The 15618-nt window shown below is 28.3% G+C and overlaps 1 protein-coding gene across 1 annotated transcript in view; it reads right to left on the bottom strand.

Annotated features, from left to right (window-relative positions):
* LOC123294364 (angiotensin-converting enzyme) overlaps positions 1 to 15618 on the bottom strand; it is a 157142-nt gene that overhangs the window by 25603 nt on the left and 115921 nt on the right. Inside the window, exon 8 of the mRNA XM_044875478.1 lies at positions 13743 to 13883. Within this exon, the coding sequence (XP_044731413.1) occupies positions 13743 to 13883 (141 nt within the window). The remainder of the gene's footprint in view (positions 1 to 13742; positions 13884 to 15618) is intronic.

Here is a 15618-nt window from a genome sequence, read left to right as displayed (position 1 = left end):
TTAAGGCATCTAAGAGAGTTTTTAAAGTTTCTGATCCTGAATTAATGATCAAATTGATTCAATTTTCACCTCCCCTTTTTTAGCTACCCCCGAAATAAAAAGTACAATTTTTTGACAATTTAAGACTTTAGATCAGCAAACAATTTTTCTTAAGAATCAAATAATTTTAAGTTCGTTTATTGTACTAGGAGAAATTGCATTAATTTTTTTTCGCTACAACTGAAATTTTAGTTTTCTTTAATAGAAAAAATCGGCTTAATCACGTAAACTAAATTTTCTAGGTAATTCTACCTAAAAGTGTGTATACACAGAGGTAAAAATATAATATAAACAACTGTATCTAAATCACACAATAATCGTGGAAACAAAGATAATTATTGCAAGGTTGATTGAAAAAAAAAAAAAAAAAAAATTAAATCATATTTTAAGTAGCCATTCACTGTATGTATGAATGGAAACAGTTATTTATCAATTAGATTAAATTAATAATTGCATTGTAATTTTTCATTACCCATAAAAGGATTAACAATTATGGGTACACAAAAATAAAAACAACGATTTAATAAATAATGTCAGAAATGATCCGATAATTATCCAATTTGATAAAAAAATTTTTAAATGTGTGTGCTGCTTTTTTATTATTTTCCATTAATTTATTATTAATTATTTAGATTTTTAATTCTTAATTGAATTCTTTTGTGATAATAACGTCTGGAGTATAGGAATAATTCGGAACTTCAAAGGCTCAAATATCTATCAATTGTCTATGAACTTCAGAAAAGAAAAGTGCATAGAATGGTCTTACCACTATATTGCAGACGTCGCAGTGCTACTTGTTTTTCCCGCTATGATTTTCGGCGCGTTTATCAATACGCATTATTGAACTACGATTCTATTCAGTATAGGTTTAAACGCTCCTATTCTATTCGGTATAGGTATAAATGTTTGTTGTCACACTGCTCGTCACTCTATTATTCTTAACCAATTTTGTCATTACAATAAATATTGCTCGTATGAAATTAGAAGCATCAGTAACATGACAGTGTTAACAGCTAATATTTGCCAAAAGTATTATGGATATCACCAGTCAGTATAGGCTTAACACTCTTAATACTGAGATCGGCTCATGTGCCTTAACTGTTGCTCATGTTCCGATATATTTAATTGTAAAATCATCTAAAATTTTATAGGAAATTAAAATCATCGAAACCTTACATAGTGAACGCTTGGGCCTGGCAGTGTATCACGACTACTGCAGGAGCTGTCACAGTGCTGAGGAGGAGGAGACAATGTCTCATCTTCTCTGTCACTGCCCCGCTCTTGTAATGAGGAGATGGACTTACTTGAGCCAGACTGTCTTTGATGACCTCTCCAACCTAAAACTCGTCGACGTCAAAGTTCTCCTGCTGTTCTTAAACAGCTGCAAATGGTTCATGGAGTAGTGGCCAGGGATAGGTCAACCCTTTTTCGATGTCACAACGGACCCTATGGTCTAAGTGTGTCCCACCCAAAGCAGTCACTCTAACCTAGCCTAACCTACATAGTGATATCGGCAAGACACTCTTGGTAAGGGAGAATTTTTTTTTTAAATTCTCTTGAATTAACATTGCAGAAATTATGAGTGAAACGTAATTCACATATATAAAAATCGTGAATTACTTTATTCTTGAATTTTGGTTTATAGGTTTTACTATATTTAACAAATTCTCATAATCTAATTAAATGGTTAATAAACAGTTTAATTTAGATAACAATCACTTGCTGTATACACAAAAGGTAAATATTAGTAACGGTATTTATCTTTTTTTGTCTGCAAATAAACCAAAACAAAAAAATCCAATAAGATAAATTATTAAGTAAATTAAATTGTTCATATCCGTTTTAATAATAAAATTGTAAATTAATATATAATTATATTTATTTTATTATTTTATTCAATAAATATAGGTAGAGATTCTAACAAAAAATAAATTTGGACACACAGAAGCTGCGTAAACTATGAGATAATTCACTTTTTAAGAAATTATAAATATTATTATTAACATTAAATAAAATTAAAAAAATTATTATAAAAAGCTAAAAAAACTTTCAGCTCTGGAATCAAACTCCAGAAAGGATGCATTTTCTTGTTAATATAACGTAAAACGGTTAGACCATAAATGAATAAAATTTATAATCTATCATCTTTGATAATATTGGATAATCCTGATGTCAAATTAGCCATATTACTCACAAAAATGTAAAAACGAGACTTGATACCATGACAAAATTTGAAAGAGAAAATAAAATTGATTAAAAAACGAAGAAGTTATAAGCAATCAAAGATTGCGTTCAAAGGTTGCCCATCTCTTTTTAGCAAAATGTAATCTCTACGGCGATACCCATGTATGCCGTCACTAGTGGGCATGTTCCTCTTTGTTTAATTAAGAATTTTAAACGTTCATACCTTGCATACTAGTAAAGATTTTTAAAAATCAACTTCATTTTTCAGCACGTCCAGCAAGAATTCTTCATTCGAAGTGATAAAAAAAAAATTTAATCAGATTCCTTATTATAAAAATTTCAATTTTACTACCATAAATCTTGTAGCCCTCTTGATGACGTATTATTATGTGAGCTGTCAATTGGTGAATTGAGTTGTCAATTGGTTACATTTAAAAAAAAATGAATTTACAACACAGAATTTACACACGTTATTATTAAGTTTTCTAATAAAAAGCCATAGAATAATATAACTCAATGTAATACCATACAAAAAATAAGTAATTAATACCATACAGTATGTCAACGAATCTGACAAGCCACATAATATAATGACGTTACCTGCGTTTTAAAATTTGAATTTCCGTTTTAGAAATTTTAAGTAATTAAAAAGATATTAATTACTAAAATAATTATTTAGTTGAAATGTGCAGCCAATAAAGTTACGGAAAAAAAATATTTGAACCAAATTTAAATTTCATGAATATTTCCTATTAAATGTGGATTTTGATGTATGACGTTTTGGAAATACAATGACTTGGCTTTCTTGAAAATGAAATTCGCTAAAAAATAAATAAATGTGATTATGTGAAGTGAACACAAAATGATTATTTTTAATAAAAATGAGTATGAAGGTTAAATCTGTTACAGTTCAAATCTTAAAAGTAAATCGTTGTTGATTTCAAGAAGTGAATGTCATAATTTTGTAATACCTTTTAAAGTAATTGAATTATTTTAATAGGTTTTTTAAATGACTATTCTAGTTTATTTTAAAATTAAGATAAATCGCAGATCTGCATTTTTAGCTACTTGATAAATATTCATAAACAATTAAATGTAAGAAATAAGCAACTTCGCTACTTATATTTTTTTGAAGACATTTTCGAACGTTTTTCTTCTGCAAAAGTTCCAAAGTACATTGGACAAATCAAATGCAAAAGACCGTTCAATCAAATTGTCTGAAACTTTCAGAAAGGGTGGATAGCTAAGATTCGTGAATGTATGTGTCACAAGGACACAAACTGCTAAATATCCCAGATTTTGAAATATCCGATAATGGGTTCAAGTTCTAGTATACTGCCAAAAATTTAAACCTGTGAAACAAGCAGTATAGATAAAATTATGCAATAAGAATAAATTGAATCTATCTAAGGACTCAATAATACTCTTTACCAAATAAAACAGTTACCACAGCAATAATTATTTATAAAATCTCGAAATAATCGATATACGTACTAACTTAAAATTCGTTCAAGCTATAATAATATTTGTTTACAAATTTTTCGAAATATTTCCATTAATAATCTCACACATTAATTATACAACTTACTTTTCTATAAAACATTAAAAAACAAATATTGTTAAACTTAATAATTATATGTCTTTATTACGGAACTATATCAAATATCGTTCGTATACCTCACTAAACGTTAATTTCCGGTAACTTAATATATGAAAAAAAAATATCTTAAAAGAGTTTGTTGTATGTATTTAAAGTTTTATTGACCTGAAGGTATTAATTATTATTTACACACGAAAAAAAAATGTAAACAAATACAAAATGCAATTTATAGTATTAAGTAGCTGCGGTTATTCAATCGGTTTTGGATTGTGAGAATTATATTTTGAAATACTATGACATTAAATTCAATTGGTGATTATGTATCTTGTAAATACAGTCAAAACCACTTATTACGAACAAAACCACTGCAGTCATTATCAGTCAGATTACAATCAAAACCACTTTAACGACGGACCGACTATGAAAACGAAATAAAAAGTCGTAATCGAATAACTATGAATGCCGCCGATATAAACACAAACAACATCGGATATAACGAAATATCGTCTATAGCGAACAATATTCGTTATAATTCAGTCAAAAAAAAACCAACAAAATAATACTATTTTGATCCCTATATTATTAACTTTGTTTCGGATCTTATTAACCTCATACTGTGTGAATTTAGGATGAAGACACTCTCATATTTTCGTTATTTATAGGAATATCGATTTGAATTTTTGCGCGGACATACAAGGTTATGAGTCACATTTTTTAAGATACTTAACCGAAATCAGAACTTTAAACTCAGCCTTCTACAAATTGACAAATACGGCGATTCTCAATTGCCTAGCGTCAGAGATGGTTAGAGGCATCGAAAAAAAAACTATTAGAAAAAGTTGTTTAGAATATTTTGTACACCCATATACCAATTTTCACGATTTGCATTTTTAATTTTTTTTAGACTTATCTCAAAATTATTCAAGTTTATTGAAATATTTGAATACATAACACTATTAAATTATTAATTTGCCCAGTTTTTACATTCCCAAGCATACTTGTTATAGAAGTTAATGTTTTATTACTTTTTGTTATTGTTTACTTTAATCATGTATACGATATTTATTTACATCATGGTCCCTCGATTATGATTGATGTTTTTTTAATATGATACATACAGCGTAAACTAAGTATTGACAAATATCTAGCCTAGTAATCTTAGTTAAAGAGAATTGAAAAAATGTGAATGTTTTAATTTTTCGAAATTCCAAATCCATATTCCTATAAATAACTAAAATATGAGGGTGTGTTCATCTTCAATCCCACACATTGTATATACGTATTAGATGCCAATTGCCGTTCGAACTAGTACGTTATAAGGAACAAAATATGGGTATTTATATCGCTATAACAGATTTAGATTTTAGTTAAAACGGGAAAAAATTGACAAAATGACCGTCATAAACAAAGTACATATTTGTGGTAAAATTTTTCTAAACATATGATTATAGATTTAAAATAGGCCTTAATTCATGGAGCCAAAAAGTTTGGCTAGTTTACTATTACTAATATACGATCCATGGTACAAGACCTTGATAGTGTATAATGGACCACAGGCCAATTCACCTTGTGATTTTTTTCTATTCGTTGTGTGCGTAGTCATGGTAGGGATAATAAAATCGATGCCAGCGCTTTAAGTGAAAAATTTTTGAGATAAAGGGGGCTGTTATGACTAATTTGCAATTCTTTACATGTTAATGATATAGAAACTGTCAAATTAAAATGATTGAAAAACACTAATTAATTAAACTTAATGCATTAAAAATTGTGAAAATAAGAAATCAAATTGTACAAATATTATTTTTCAAATGTAAATTATCATAATTATTTATTTAAATTTGTGAAACAAGAATATTAAATTTTAAATGTAAGTTTTCAATGCAATCCACACAATTATATATGCATCCATACAATTCTATAATTAAAGTAGTGTATCGTTGTCATGGAAACGAAACTCACACACGAAGCGAATTAGTAAAGCTAACTTTCTTGTCTAACGTTCTTATGTAATATTAAGATTTTTGAACAATCTTGTAGGTCTTACGAGCTATAATATAAAAAAAAAATTTTAAGATAAATATAATATGTATCTAGATTTATAAAACATCCATATGTGTGTGTATAATGTACATGTATCTAACTTAGATATTAGGTGTGGCTGGCTGTTAATTCACATGTTTAGTTTGTAACTTCTTGTATAAAATATAGATTGGTTATTGTTTTCCTGGTTATACAAGTTTTATAATACATATACGTATATAAAGGAGAAAGTGTCGAATCTAGGATACCAGTAGGAAAAATCGATGATTTTTTAAATATCATTAAAAACTTTTTTATCGGACATAGTATTTGACGTCACATACTATGTTTTCCAAATTAACTCCATGTTAAATTCTTTGCTGTTTGTTACATAAATAAGCTTTTATTAAAGCAGAAAAAAACAAACAAACAATCATCGATGTAACCTATTGGCATTTTTATGATGTTTTTCAAATAAATTTAAATATTACAATGAAAATAGTCTATTTTTTTAGCGCAATTCTTTCTACATACTATGTATTTTTTGTATATTCTAACTATTAAACCGACATCGAAAAAACTATTTTTCTACTAGCTTCTTCAGCTGCTTCCTTGAACATCCAGAGACAGGTACTAGGCGTACAGAGAACTCTTCGTTGACCTGGTGGTTCCGAATAAATCTAGCAAGAAAGTAAAGATCATCAACATTTGCATTCCATTTGATGGTGCTCCGGATGCTATAGAGGTTGCTCGGCCGTAAAAGCCCGAAAAATATAACCAACTTACTGTTGAGTTAACCACGTCGTTGGTTCGCTCGGGTCCTGGCCAATTAAGAACTGGGATCGCGGAGTCTTTGGAAATGGCAATCAAGTATACGCTGACTTTGGCTCGGTTTTTGGTGTCAGATACGATCCGCAGGTCGCACGGCATTTACATCGAACACTTGACCAGACAGAGATAATACCATGATTAGCCCTCAGTCATCAGACATAAAAATACAAGATGGTCCGAACCTGTGAGCCATCCTCCCCACCATATATCAGTGAGTCAGTGTGAAGTTTTGGGATTGTGAACATTATGAATTTAATGTGTTCGAGTATTTCCTGTTAAATGTTGAAATTTTACCTCTGTATCATTTAAATATTGTATAAAAACCTTTAATATACTCCAAGAAACTAAAGTATGATCCAACGATGCCAAGATACTTTATCAACTAGAGATACAACACTTTACCGTTAATTTATACACAAATAGTAAAACTATTTCAGAATTGATTGATAATGATATTGTCTTATTGAATTTAATTAATAAAAATATATATAAATATGTATTTATTATTCTATTCATGTGCCTTTTTGTATTATAAAAGAATTGCATTGCATTGCACTCCACAGCTAAGTAATGACATTCAATATTGCTATCGGAAATAGGAAAGTAACTTGTTTTATTTTTTATTTATTTATTTTTTTTTAATTTTTATTACCATTTTTTATTTTATTTCTATATATATATATTTCCACTTTCATAACTTGGGTGTTGTATATTATAATTTTGAGTAAATTGTATTGTTTGTAGGGGTCATTAAACATATGAGAAAGATTAATAAGGTAGTGTTTTGTTCTATGAATGGAAGGATCTAGATTTTATTTTTATTAGAGGAAATCAATAGGAAGTTTGGTGTCTATGCACCTTTTGATATCTCCATTAGATTTGTTTTTATTCAATTAAATAGTTGATTTAACATATGTGATTCAACAAGTTTTAAAGAATGATTCATTGAAAAGTCATTTTGTAAAGATAAGACAATAACAAAAAAAGTCATTTTTTTTCGAATCTTTCGAAGTAATTGTGAGAAAAGGCTTGATCATGCCTATAGAGTTAAGTTTAAGATCGAGCATGATCGACTGATTCTGTTCATTACATAACATAAAGAGAATAAAATAAAAACACGATCTATTCGCTCCGTGCGTGTGTTTCGTTTCCATGGTAACGTTACACTACTTTAATTATAGAATTGTATGGATGCATATATAATTGTATAGATTGCATTTAAGACTTACATTTAAAATTTAATATTCTTGTCTCACAAATTTAAATAAATAATTATGATAATTTACATTTGAAAAATAATATTTGTTCAATTTGATTTTTTATTTTCACAATTTTTAATGCATTAAGTTTAATTAATTCGTGTTTTTCAATAATTTTAATTTGACATTTCTATTACATTAACATGTAAAGAATTGCAAATTAGTCATAACAGCCCCCTTTAACTCCAAAATTTTTCACTTAAAGCGCTGGCATCGATTTTATTGTCCCCTACCATGACTACGCACACAACGAATAGGATAAATTCACCCACTGAATAATACCTGCATCTTAGTGAAAACTGCGTGTATCGAAATTTAAAAAAAAGAAAGTATTTTCAAGCTTTAAGCCTCTGATTCACTGAATTTTCAGTGTTATTGTGAAAATTAATAATAAGTTTGCTGTCTATACACCTATTGATATCTCCATTATATTGTATATTAAGATAAGGAGTTGAAATAATTCAAGAAGAATTAAATTTACGGGCTGCATTATTTTTCCTTTTTTTTCGAATTCTAGGATATATAGAATCCGTTTACTGTTCAAATAATAGAATACTTCGATGTTAGGCTATAAAAACTGTTGAAAATGATAAATGTTACCAAAAAAAAAAATTTTACTTTCTATTTATATTCAAAGATATTACGAATTTTCTATAATACATTACAAAAAAAAGATAAAAATGAGTGTAGTATCCAATTAAAAGCCTTCCTTTTTTTCGATTCCTTTAATAATTTTTGTTATTCATAGGAAAAACTTCAAAAATTACTTATAAGTAGAGAACGGATAAAGATAAAGGGTCGAATTTTCTTAGCTCAAATTAGCTCAAAATACGTATTATTAATTATCTTCAACTTTTCCATTTAATGTTTTCAGCGAAAATCAATTCTAAAAAAACCAAAACTCGCCTTTTTTCCGAGGCAAAATCTTTTTCTCATTTTTGTTTTTGATAACTTTAAAAACCCATCCCTCATGGTCGTAAAAAAGTGTGTACCTCAAAAAAGTAAGCCTCAAAATAGGGGTACTGGCTTAAAATGTGAAAGCGGTAGAAAGTATAAAATTTAGTTATTTTCCAACAATTTTTCTTTTTCATTTAAAATTTAAATCTTACTATCATTTCAATATTGAAAAACTGCGATTATTTTTACACTTTGTTTTAATATATAAACCTTGGTATTCGTTATAAAAAACTATATAGCGTTACTTGATTCAATTATAAAAAAAAAAATAAATGTACTTTTACCATTTTTAACACTCATTAGAATGTGGTGTCCCGTTTTTCAATGAAGTACATAAATTGTTTTAATAAATACATTAACACGAAATTTCAGATGAATATTACAGAGTGGGATAAAGAAGTGTGCGATTTTGAAAATGTTATTCCATCATCTTAAAACACATAAAAAAACCTTTGAGAATATTACATAAATTGTATTTTCAAGTGAATTACAAATTGTATTTTTAACTAAAAAATTGTACTTTTGAAAACTTAACGGAGTTCAAAAACTAGATTCAACGATTGTCAATTATCATGGTACACTTCTTCTCTTTCAAAGATTAGATTAGGTTATATTGGCTGTCCACGAAAGACACACTTAGGCCGTAGGGCTCATGTGATACCATATCTGTGTTTTTCCACATTTTCCGTTGATAATTTCATTTATCAGCTCCTCAATCATTTTTAGAAGGTGAGTACATTTTGTTCATGCATATACCATGCACTACACCAGCCTATCACAACCATTAATTAAAATAATTTTTGTTGTAAAGACGGGAATCGAACCCGCTACCCTTGGAATACCGTGAACGAAATTGGTTACGCTCTGAGCTATTAGGATTGACTTTTTCTTGATATTTTTTTTCAAGTAAACTCACAATGTAATTTTCTTCAATACCTTTTTATGTAAATAGTTTGGAAAAATTTATAGGTTTTTCTTTAATAGAGTTTTCAAAATCGCACACTTCCCTACCCCACTCTGTATTATTATAACATACTTATTTACTAAGTACCTACTGTACTTACACTAAAAAGATACAAGTAAGTAAGTTACCTAAATAAATTACTTTTAATACATATAATTAACTTTTAAGTAAATTTAATTCTGTTTTTTTTTTTTTTTGTGGATGTTTGGTTATGTAACGTAAATTAATTATTTAAAATTTAGCTAACATTGAACTAGAAACGTATACATTATAAAAATACGTACACAAATTAATTGGGCAAGTGTGTATTTGACTTGAATATAGATGGTTTCGTATGAAAATCATTTTGGATCGTAATGTACCGTAAACGTTAAGTACCGTTAGCTCCGTGAAACATGGATATTCCTATCATTAATTATAGCTAAAAGTATCACTGTCTAAACGTTTAACCAGGCGTACTGTCGCCAGCAGGTTAATTATTTGCACTTCAATTATCAATATCTCATTTAATCGATTGAAAAATTTCTTCTTTTTTTTTTTGACAAAGTAGATACACCTAGTTAAATACTATATTTTAATTTGATGAAACTCTAAAAAAATTTTGTTTTACGTTCAAACTACCTTAAAAAGTTATATCAATGAAAAAATGTTTCTTTAAAAATGCTATAAAGTTTAATAGGCAGTTTGACTCGTTGTCAAATATTTTGCAGGGTAATGAACGGAACCTTAGAAAAGAACTAATATTACTTAATGTGAAGTGAAGTGTCGTTTTTTTTTTCAATCATAATTAATATTATTATTCATTCAAGAAAAATTTTGACAAGATAATAATGTATGGTGTCCATAATATATATGGTGTCCATTAAAAGTTTGACATACAGTTCATTCTTGAAAACACGTTGATTTTACTCCATCCATTTAATACAGTTATCGAGAAATTTTGGCTTTGATGGCTCTCAATTCCATTTTGACTCTCAATTCCACATTTAAAGTATTTTTTATGAGGGTGGAATTATTTAAATATATTCACATTAAGACGAGAGTCTGTACATAGCCGTAAGTCTGTAGATCTTTTCCTCTTTATGCTTATCGTAAAAAGTTTGAGATACACGACAAACAACTTTAGTTCCAACTCCCCATTCACACTCTCACGAAGTATCCTCGCCGATTATACTCGGCAAAGTTAGCTGAAGTGAAGACTTCACCACCACATTATCGTATTACTTTGCAAGTATCGCTTTGCTATGACTGGGATCGAAGTGGCAAGAGCAGGCAACAGCCTCTACTCGCGCGGATGCCTCTTGCTGCCTTTGACTCGGCACAAAAAACCGAAGTTATTTTAAGCGAAGTTATGCAAGACGAGATGATATCAGGCAGGATATCGTAATAGCAGACAGGCAATACTGCGTGTTACTTCCCGAGAGTGTGAACGATCGAAGCTCAAATTGTGCTACCAGTGCAGGTACGAAAAAAAAATGATTTCATTTTAAAAAAACATGTAGACTGATTTAAAAAATTAAATCATAACCAGATAATTGCCCATTTGCAATAACTTATGAAATAGAAAGACCCAAAACCAATTAAGAAATTTTTTGAAATTATTAATTTTTTTTTTTCTATTTATATAAAACGTAGTAAGTAGGCGCATTAAAATGATTTCTTCATTTTTTTTGGTGTAAGATTTTTTTTAAACAAGGTATTAATTTGGGGTTATTAAAATTTCATTATTGGGGTTATTAAAGTTATAATTTTTAATTTTACTTTTTCTTTTTTTAAATGTAAAGTGCATAAGTTGATTGAATCAATATCGTGACTCGTGAAACACACTACAATAGGTCTTATGAGACTTCCTTTTCAATAATTTTTGATAAATATATTACGTAAAAATTATGAAATTTATTAATCACAATCTTTTTTAATAAAAATTGGTTTAAAGATTTTATTAAATTATAGTATAAATTAAACAACTACCCAAAACCAAGCTTTATTGCACTAAATAATTTTGATTTGAATAGGGTATTATCGTTAGTCAAAAATAAATCATGAAATTTGAAAAATAGTAGAATACTACCTATTACGAAAATAGTTATACACTCTCTTCCTCGATATTTCCTGTGCAATGACAAATAGCTAGCTAAATTTTGCATAAAAATTTTTTTGTATAAAAGTCAAGTGAAATTATTGATATTGGCTACAAACTGAATCTACTTAAATCAATATTATACAATTTTATTCACGTACTATTATTGCAAATCAAGTTCAACTAACTAGATTCAATGATTTTTTTATTTATTGTAAATTTCACATAGTTTAGGTCTTTGAGGATGTATGAGCATGGTAGTGGGGGCACAAATTTAAAAATAGATATTTTCAATTTTGATGATAAATTTATATTATTACTTGACGATATAAGACGAAAAGTAAGAATAAAATTTTTCGATATCTGGCTTAATTTTCAAAATATCGAAAATTGAAAATTTTGTTTAATTATTTAGCTTTCGATATTTCGAAAACCAAGACACATATCGAAAAATTTTATTCTTATTTTTCGTCTACATTCATGAAGTTATAACAAAATTCATCATAAAGTTGAAAATAAGATAAAAATAATTTCAACCCTTAATCTACCCTGCTCTTACATCCCTTATATGGACGGTGACACTTAGTTTTTTTCTTTTCTAATTCATTGCTAATATGTTTACTTTCTATTAAAAAGTTTTTTTTAAATTTGTTTTCATTCATTCCAAATGAAAATTATCAAAAACTTCCAAAATATGTCGTTTTTTGAGATTCCTCCATAAGAGCCAATGTATTTTATATCGATTTTTAATGACTTTTTTCTTAAAAATTTGCACGGATACCTAAGCTGAAATTTTAACCACATATTCTTTGAGTAAAAGACTACCTACAAACAAATTTTGAGCCTTTAAATCAAACATTGTTGTTATGCTCATACATCCTTAATATAAGTTGTTAAAACAATTCCGTTTTTGAGATTCGTTTTCAAATACTTTCTACCGTATTCTACTTTTATTTAAACTTCCGCCATATTTATAAAGATGACATGTTTAATTTTCATGCATTTAGGTTTCAATAAAATCATTAGAGATATTTGTATGGAAATTTTGAAACAATATTTTTCCACTAAAATCTTACGGAAAAAAATAATCTAAACTTAAAAGCGCATTGAAAATGGGTCAGGATTCATTGTGCAGATTCGCCACTAGGACAAAATATATTAAACAAAGTAATTTACAAATAATATATTTGACTTTTTTTAAATTTGCTTAAAATCCCAACTACTAGTGCCCATACGCCAATACGAGTGTTAATATTAACGACAAATAGATTTGAAAAAGGTTTTAATGTAGTATAAAATGTGAATAATAATATTTTTTATCTCGTAATAAACGTGAATTAGGGTAGAATAGTTGTACCGCAGAAAATAATTCGAACAATATATGATAAGCAAATTGATTGAAATTTGACTTATCTTCTAAGTTCCAGAAATAATGATTTGGTACCCTTAAAAAGTATATTTTTGGTAGTAAAACGTTTAAATTTCCAATCTCTTTGAAAATGGATTTAAGTTCTTCAGTTTGCGATAAAATTATTGTTCAAAGTTACTCTCGATCATCGATGTGTAATAAAAAAGTAGTTCCACTTTAACGAATTGGAATAATGGACACCAAATTCTCAATATTGTATTTGAAGGGGAAATTTAGAAAAACCTAATTCCCCCAGTCTGAAGATTCACATTTCCAAGTTAATTTTATATTCAAATAGATTTTCAAAATTCTACATCGATTCCGAGATGGTAAGATGGTTAAAGAGTAAGTATTTAATAATTTCATAAAATTAAATATTAATATGTATTAATAATACATACCTTAAAACTCTACCAGCTTCTTTACTGCGGTAGACATCACACTTATGTAACGGTTTATCTGGATCATTCGGATCAAATTGCCCTGCTGCACGACACATTGCACGATATATTTGAAATTGTAAAACAGTGCCCACGAAATACCTTTAACAAAACAAGTGAAAAAAAAAAATTACTTTTTAAATATTTAATATTAATTGTATCGTATTACATAAATTTATAAGAAAGAAATAAATTATACACATTTAGCTAGACGAGAAAGTTGATAATTGGAGGTACATCTCACTTCATAAAAATGATTTACAATCAAGAAATTTTACTCCCATTATTGTACAAAACTTTGGTTTAAGTTGGATTTGACTCAACAGTTATAACATAGAAAATTAAAAATTTTGAACTCATTTTTTCTATATCATAAGAAATATATCAGAAAGTTCAATTTAAAATGAAAATTTGATAGACTATTGCCAAGGACATGTGTAAATACTTTTGCCTGTACGAAAAATTTCTTATCCAGAGAGCATTTCTTTTTCAAGGCCTTGGTAAATTTTTAAGTGTGTTGTTGCATGCTTTAAATTCATTAATATTCAATAAGGACGCTATTATTAACACATTAATAAAAATTTAAAGAAGCCTCCGCTACTAAATCAGGTCTGATCGATTCGTTTGTGACATCGTAGCTCCTAAACGAATGAGCCAATTTTGATTTTTTTTGTTTTGTTTGAAAAGTAATGAGATCGAGAGTGTTCTTAGCTACGTTTCAAGAAAATCTGCTCAAACGTTTGAAGATCATCGCCTTTTTTATAGTTTTTATCGAGTACGGAACTCTAAACTCGAACTTGAAACATTGCGTAGAACAATCTCGATAAAATTACCTTTCAAAATAAAAAATCAAAGTCGGTTCTTCCGTTTAGGAGCTCCATGCTACAGACAAACACATGACATGTTAAACTTATTAATAACATCCGTCTTTGTTAGTCGGGGGTTAAAATTAAGAAGATAGCTCAGGTTAGATCCTTCACAAAGAAGGTTGTCGTCGTTCAAAAATCCTAAAGATTTTCGTGAAGGAGAAATCTTCCGCTAGAAAAATGTTCGTAAAGGAAAAAGGTTGAAGGCACGACCTTCCTTTAAGTTTCTTGCCCAAAAACTAAATGAAATTTTCTTCCCTCCCCTGTACGTCGAGTCATATTTTCTGCAACTCCAACGAAAATATCACGTCACATTTTATATGTCTTCCCCTTAAAAATCAGTTAAAAACTGCAAACACAAATTTTTCTTATAGAATCCTTCACTCCCCTTGCCTGCAGTGTTTCATCACACTAAGCAATCCCCCCTCTTACAAATCTTCCAACCATCTAATACTATTAAAATTAGTTCGACTGTTTCCAATAATATTTGCAGATTTTTTCAATGACATCAAAATTTTTAAAATATATTATAGAAGTCATAATTTACTTTAATAAAAGTCAATATTTATTAGAATTTGCAAATAAAAAAATTTCCGGACAGCAATTTAGGATGGTAATGACTAATGAAGTGTATGATTCTTGTTTTGCATAATAACTTTGGGTGTTTAATTTAAAAGTATGTTATATTTTATGTACCAACAAATCAAATTAATCAATGTTATTTCAGAAATAATTTATTAATCTGTGGTTAACTAACTATTCTGTATGGTGTTAATAATTTTAACTGATGTGAGATAATTTAAGTATGTACGAACACCAACGCAATTTTAAATAAAGACATTTTTTTATATATCTAAGATCAACTAAGTCTTAATCAATTCGGAAAATTTTAAAGAGGGGGAGATTGTCCGATTATTTAAATAAATAAATAACTTAAAAAATGGGCATATTTTACATTGGTTTTATAGTAA

The sequence above is a fragment of the Chrysoperla carnea genome, chromosome 1 (assembly GCF_905475395.1).
Source record: "Chrysoperla carnea chromosome 1, inChrCarn1.1, whole genome shotgun sequence".
Lineage (NCBI taxonomy): Eukaryota > Metazoa > Arthropoda > Insecta > Neuroptera > Chrysopidae > Chrysoperla > Chrysoperla carnea.
The sequence above is the reverse complement of the archived record's forward strand: the minus strand, read 5'-3'. Positions and strand labels throughout refer to the sequence as shown.